Raw genomic sequence first — 7,604 nt, 5'->3', positions numbered from 1 at the left:
CGTCCTTCGATCTGTGCAAGAAGGTTTTCTGATGCTAACCTTAACGTTTTGTTATCAGCTTTGTCCATATTAATGAATCTTTTCAATTCATGACTCATATGTGACGTACATCCACTGTCAAGACACCATTTCTTAATTTTTTCTTTATTATCAGACGTATTTAGGCATGTTTCATCTAAGCAACATAGACTTGCATTATTTTTATTAACTCGGTCCACTTTTGACCAGCATTCATAAGCATGTGTCCTTTCTTTTTGCATTTAAAACATTTAACAATAAAGTTTTTATTTTTGCCACATTGTCTACTATACAGCTCCTCTTGTTCAGAGTTTTGTTCACTTGTACTAGCTATATTTTTCCTTGCCTCAGCTTCTTCAATTATCTTTATTTTCAAGTTGCCTGGATCTGGTAGATCATCCCTGGATTCTATTGCAATTCTAAAATTATCAAAAGATTGAGGTAAGCTATAAAGCATCATAATACTTAGAAGATCTTCATTTATTTATTTATGATTCCTTACAGCTAACAAAATGAAAAGAGTATATTAAAAATTATACAGAATAGAGACGCCAATTAAAAGGAATACTATTAACAGTACAATAAGTATGTGTCAAAGTAGTTTAAGACAAAAACGAAAAATACTAGAAAAACTTACAAGAAAAATTAAATAGAAAGAAAAGAAGAAATCGTATCCATCTTGAGTAACTTTATTAATTGGTATGTCCATATCTGCTAGTTTATCGACGATATCTATAAATTTATTCAAGTGATTGACAATATTATCACAATCTTTCATCTTCTTCAATATCAACTCTTTTAATAGACTTGCTTTTCTTGCAGGACCTTTGCTAAAATATATGCTTTCTAGCGTATCCCAGACATCTTTACTTGTTTGACAATTTTTAACTTGTTTTAATTCGCCCGGTGATATTATGAGAAATAGCTCGGCTAATGCTAACTCATCTTTTTCCATATAGTCATTCAATGCATCACCTTCTCGCGTTGGTCTCTTAATTTTATTTGAAACATAGCTCCAAAGGCCAAGTTTTAATAGTACAGCTTTTGCATGGATCCTCCATGTATCGTAGTTTTCTCTTTTCAATTGTTCTATGTGCACGTGATTACTCATTTTTCTCTTTTATTCCCGTTTCTGGGCCCATAATCTGTTATATGAGATAGAGCAGAGTATCAGCTGTAGACTATGAGCAAATCAGTGCATTCACCATTATTTAATATAAGAAAACAATTTTATAAATTAAATACAACTTTTTTTTGTCATGACAACGTAATAACTGCTTTGTAGTCATAGTAACCAAAAGTCACTAATTTCTTCTTCTATGAGTAAGACCTCTATGATAGAGACGTTCATACCAAGGATAACTATTGTCGAGTACGGTTACTGTCCTTATCATTTTGAAGATGTTCTGGTTTAGGTATATGGCCTGAGAAGAAGAATGAATGATGTGATATTTAAATAAATGCAACTGAAGCTGAATGCAGATTTAAAAAAAAACTAGTGAACTAGCTGAACTTTTACCTATTTTTGCATACACAATGTAGGTATGTGTAATTTACAGTGAGCAATGTTATTATTAAGAGTTAACACAATGCAATTTTTTAAACGAATCGATTTTCATTCCAACACCATAGTTAATTATTAACAGTCAACCGGATACCCAGAAATCCACATATTTATAATTCTTATGTTCGAAAATAAGAAAGTAGACAAAACAGTTTCCAAAATACCTTTATTAATTTAATATTGAAGTTTATATACCCGATTTCATTATATTTCTAGCAGACAATGAGCCTATCAACGATTGAATTTTGTATTCCAATGATGTTTCATTTCATAGATAACTGTTTATTTTTAAAATTGGGTGGAGTGTTAAGTAATTATAAACAGTCACACGATATATGTGCATGACGGCACGCCCGCTGAGACGCGCTTCTGTTATGTATATATTGTTGGTATGTTACGGTCGCGTCGACTAATCTTGGTGGTACTTGTTAATGACACTAAAAAGTACAAAATAAAAAAAAATTGCTACGATTAAAAAAATACCGACTTCAAAAACTCAAAAGTATAAAATGACCTAATAGAGATTTAATACACCTGTTATGCAAATCTTATACCTTTAATTTTAAAATAATACTATTATTTGTATGTGTTTCCTATTGATCGGGTTGAAGTCGGTGCCAAGCCAATGTAATAGCAGCTACCTACACTCGCCACGCGTAACTTTGAGCGGGATAGCTTCGTCAAAAACCAAACAATCCAAGCGGGTAAGCACCGACTTAAATACCCTATCGATAGGTAGCACATACAAATAATAGTATTTTATTAAAATTAAAGGTATAAGATTTGCATAGGAGGTGTATTAAATTAAATGTATATTAAGTTATTTTATACTTTTGAATTTTTGAAGTCGGTTTTATTAAACGTTGTTTTTATTTCATTGTAATGTTTATTTTATTTACATGCCCACATACTACTCTCGTCAAAATGGACTTGCATCCCGTGCCAGTAAATAAACTTCTGTATAAAAAACTACTACCAAAACTACAGCTATTTGACAGCTATCGAAGAAAGAGGCACTTGAACGTAGTGGTTAAATTCTCTTTGGGGGCACGCGGGGACTACTTCAGTACTTCTATAGTGTCATTATTCTAAGTATAATACGTTTCAAAGTTTCTTTTGTGATATTGTGATAAAATAAAACTAGAAAAGTTTTTGATTAGAACATAAATGTAAAGTTATTCATAATACAATATTTGTTCTGACTCCTGTGCCGTCGAAGAAATTGAACTGCTTGAAAAACAGGTAGCTATCTATAATTGCAATTGTAGTATCATAGAATTTATAGATATTTGATTTTTATACCGGCTTAAAACTACATTAAAGTTACTTAACAATTCTGTTTACGAATGTGTCTTATGTTAACACTAACAATAATGCAATGCTCTGATTTAATTTACTCCCACCAAAATTCGATATTCGCGTTGTTAACCTTATTTTTTTTATTTTTTTATTAGCTTCGGTTCACCGTTATTAATGTGTTGTGTGTGAAACAAATGAAAATACCCAACAAATATTGCAGAATGCCAAACGAGAACGAAGGACCGTTGCCGGAAGGATGGGAAATGCGCAAAAGTCGATCAACAGGAATGGCGTATTACCTCAACACGTACACCAAGAAGTCGCAGTGGGAGCGGCCGGACGCTCCCGCCGACCCCGGCGAGGTACGGTGCAGCCATATTCTGGTGAAACATGCTGAGAGCCGCAGACCGTCTTCGTGGCGAGAGGATAACATCACTCGTACCAAGGAAGAAGCTTTGGAAATTTTAAAGAACTATCGGAAGCAAATTCTTGCTGAAGAAGTCACTTTTGCAGATATTGCTTCGAAATACTCGGATTGCTCTTCAGCAAAGAGAGGTGGTGACCTTGGTATGTTTGGTCGGGGACAAATGCAGAAGCCATTTGAAGAAGAGGCTTACAAACTTAAAGTTGGGCAACTGAGTAAACCTGTGGAGACAGACTCAGGAGTTCACATCATACTGAGAACTGCATAAATATGGTTTTTTCTTGTATTTAATAATATCTTGACATTTACTTAAGATTCATATTAGAGTCACTATAACATGTATTTGGTTAATACTTATGTATACTACATACTCACGTAGTATTATTATCAATGGCCACAGTTTATCAGATTCAGTAAATATTGTGAAGTTATTGTAATTCCTGTTGAGCTCACAAACTGCAGTAAGCTAAGGTTAGTTACATGTTAACAGCCCCCTATAATATATACTGTGGCATCAAATCTAACAACTTGCTTACAAAAATGTTACTGTATTACTAAATATGTACTACTTATTTACTATTCATACATATTATACTCTCAAACTTGGAACTATTCAACTTTAAAGTGGAAATATGTAAACTTTGAAGCCTCAATACACACTATCGATAAGTCTCTTTTACTCAGTTAATAAATTGAATAAATGTCTAAAAACTTCAGTGTTTTATTTATTGCAGGCCCTATATTATATTCATATTCATTATCTGACAAAAATACCTATAAGTATATATTATATATATATTTATACTTATAGGTCTAGTCTTAAGATTAAGTTTATATAGACAGTCAGTAAATAAAAGTCCTCAATAATTATATGTAAATGAACATAGTAGGTAAAAGTTAATTAAATTAAATTGTGGATAGACAAGATGTATTATGTGCCCACAAATAGGAACTTAATAACACAGTCGGTGAAATAGTATGGCTTAATCAAAATAATCTACAGATAAATTTTAATAAAACAACATATAATATACATTTAAATAAAAGAAATAATCATATTGACATGTTGACCAAAATATGATAACACATGTAGAAAGTTCAAATTTTCTTGGTATGACTATCGATAGAGATCTATGTTGGAAACACCAAGTAATCAAATTTTGCAACAAATGGCTCCTGTGGAAGGTATACCACAAGTCTCCTTTTCATTTTATAAGCTGATAAAAGTTAGTTCAAGGCAAACAGCTTTAATTACCTACCATGTGTACATTAAGTCCATACTTAGATTATGGTGTCATATTGTGTGGCAACTCTTCAAAAATAAACACCATTTATTAGACAGTAAAAGTGCATCAGATCAATCTGTGGTATTAAGCTTAACATTTCATGTAAGCCCTTTTTTGTGACTGAAATTCTCAATTTGATATTTGTTAAAACTAACCCTGATACATTTGTCAGAACATCTGAAATCCACAATATAAATTTGAGAAGCAAGAATAGATTATGTTTACATGGCAGCAACACAGCTTCTATGTACAATAGTGTTCTTGAAATGGTGCCGAGAATGTTTAATAAGATACCTACACATATCACAGAACTTAAGTTGATGTGTTTTAAAAAGAAACTATATAATCTCCTACTGACAAAATTGTACTATTCCATAAAATACTTTTCAGATACAACACTCAATTAACATTTTTCTAAATATCATTTTACTTAATTTAATTACTTTTTACCAATTTCAATTATTATATGTTATTTCAAAATATTTAATTATTGATATGTATATCAATTAACTGTCATTGTGTATATATATATATATATTTGTTTGACTCATTAGTAATTACTATTTGTATGCCACAGCATGCGGGCAAGGAATGGATAACTTTTATTGTGATTTGTAACATCTATGTATACCCATGACTACAAATAAGTGATCTTATCTTATAGCAAAATTTGTGAAGGTAAATCACATTGTGCTGTACTTACAGCAAAAACATATGACCCACAGTACTAGAATACGTAGGAACGCTGATAGGTTAGTGACAAATTCAGAAAAATTGCTTTCATAATTTATTTCAATAAGATACCGGAATCATTTAGTTGTTACCCTTTTCATGATTTAAAGTATCCTTATAGAAAAGTTTTTGACCACATAGAGTAAAGGATATTGACATTGCATTCTAAGTGGATTATTCTTATCTTGACTTTAATTTATTTTTTTATATTATATCAAATTATAATTATGTGTAAATATAAAATAAATTAATTTATATAGTAAAAAAATTTTTGACCAGGACCAAGATTGAATGCTATTAGTAATGGCTAAATAGGAGATACTATAAGCTATTGTAAGACCAAATTTGTACCATGTATTAAATAGGTTTGTAGCAAATAAAAAAATATGAATTAATAATTATTATAAGTTTTCCAATAAAACAAATAATTTATTAAAGAGAATATAATATACCATTTTATTGTAAACTGCTTAACCAATTTAATTTTTTTTACAATAGTGACGTTTGAGTATGAGTATCATATGAGAGTAACAAGAGCTGTATTTTATTTTCAAAGACTAAGAGAAGGCTATGACCATTGCAATAATGTAATCTAAGGTATGAAGTATTTGTATGTCATTCTGATAACTGAAGCACAGCAAGGGTGGCTCACTAGTGCAGTATAAATCTTATTGTTACATGTCTTTAAAAAAAAATTTGGATTTAAATTAATTATGTCTAATACAACGCGTGTCTTAACTCTGAATGATTAATAATAATAATGCGTCGGCGCCGGGAAACTTCGAGCATAGCCTCTTCATTGCCCTCTCAGCAACCAGTAGTTTTCTCATCAGCCCCATAGTTACCGACCACATCTGCTTACCAGCATAGCCTCTTCATTGCCCTCTCAGCAACCAGTAGTTTTCTCATCAGCCCCATAGTTACCAACCACATCTGCTTACCAGCATAGCCTCTTCATTGCCCTCTCAGCAACCAGAAGTTTTCTCATCAGCCCCATAGTTACCGACCACATCTGCTTACCAGCGTAGCCTCTTCATTACCCTGTCAGCAACCAGTAGTTTTCTCATCAGCCCCATAGCTACCGACCACATCTGCTTACCAGCATAGCCTCTTCATTGCCCTCTCAGCAACCAGAAGTTTTCTCATCAACCCCATAGTTACCGACCACTTCTGCTTACCGTAAGCCATCATTGGCGGCACACACTGTTTGAAAACCGTTGTCTTCAGACAATGTAGTATTTGGTACCAGAAGATATTGCGGAGATTAAACGAGTGCCTTTTTCGCGAAATTGGACCTGTCTTACTGGATTGTTGTGATTGTCTGAGGTAGACATACTCTGTAACAACCTCCAGTTACAACTGTTACACGAGTAGGTGCGACATGGACATTAGAAATGATCTTCGTCTTATATTACTTCGAACTTCGAATGATATTCTATCTGACATCGTGTAGGTACTGGTTACCGGTGTAGCGGTAATAACCTATTGTTAAATTGCAAGAAAACGAAGTATATAAAATTTACCGTACCAAATCTCAAAAATGTAGATGCAAGTGTTTTGTTAAACGGAGAGGTGATAAAACCGGTGAAATCTGCTATATTTCTTGGCATTACTCTGAATTCCAAATTACAATGGGGCAGGATGAAGGATTGACGAACAGACTTCGAGTTCTGCAGCATACACGGTTAAAAAGATTAGACAATTAATTAACATAGATCCGGCGCGACTAGTTTACTTTAGTTATTTCCATAGTATTATGTCCTGTGGTATATTGCTATGGGGCAACGCTGCCGATATTAATACAATATTTGTGCTGCAGAAGAGGGCTATTCGCGCTATTCATAACCTATGTCCTAAAGAATCATTAAGAGCAAAATTCAAAGAAAATACCATCTTGACTGTTGCTTCTCAATATGTTCTTGATAGTGTAGGTATGTTCATAGGTGTCATAACCATAATGTAAACACGAGGAACAGACATAAGCTTATAATGCCTACTACTGGTCGAGTCGAGTTAGTAAGTCTTTTGTGGGGCGATGTATATGCTTTTACAACAAGATCCCAGAAAATGTTCAAACATTCAAAAATTGTTATTCAAAAGAATTGTTAAAAAACGTTTGTGTGGTAAAGGTTACTATAACATAAATGACTTTCTTAATGATACCACAGATTGGGAATGGAGCGACCGCACTCAGGCTATGAAATAATAAGATTAATTATACAATATTACTCTGTAAACAAATTTGATTGATTGAGGCCCATTTTTCTCAGGTCTGAGGCAT

At 32.8% G+C, this 7,604-nt stretch overlaps 1 protein-coding gene across 3 annotated transcripts in view; it reads left to right on the top strand.

Annotated features, from left to right (window-relative positions):
• Positions 1 to 2,583: 2,583 nt before the first annotated feature.
• LOC126977463 (putative peptidyl-prolyl cis-trans isomerase dodo) overlaps positions 2,584 to 7,604 on the top strand; it is a 56,368-nt gene continuing 51,347 nt past the window's right edge. The window contains exons 1-2 of one of the 3 annotated variants that reach the window (XM_050826289.1): positions 2,606 to 2,824; positions 3,037 to 4,021. In XM_050826289.1, the coding sequence (XP_050682246.1) occupies positions 3,076 to 3,573 (498 nt within the window). In that variant the 5' untranslated portion in view covers positions 2,606 to 2,824; positions 3,037 to 3,075 and the 3' untranslated portion in view covers positions 3,574 to 4,021. Of the gene's footprint in view, positions 2,825 to 3,036; positions 4,022 to 7,604 lie in introns of those variants that run through there. The other 2 variants (XM_050826299.1, XM_050826280.1) reach the window with 2 other exon arrangements.

Source organism: Leptidea sinapis, chromosome 2 (genome assembly GCF_905404315.1).
Source record: "Leptidea sinapis chromosome 2, ilLepSina1.1, whole genome shotgun sequence".
Classification (NCBI taxonomy): Eukaryota; Metazoa; Arthropoda; class Insecta; order Lepidoptera; family Pieridae; genus Leptidea; species Leptidea sinapis.
Note: the sequence above shows the minus strand (reverse complement) of the source record. Positions and strands in the feature narration are given on the sequence as shown.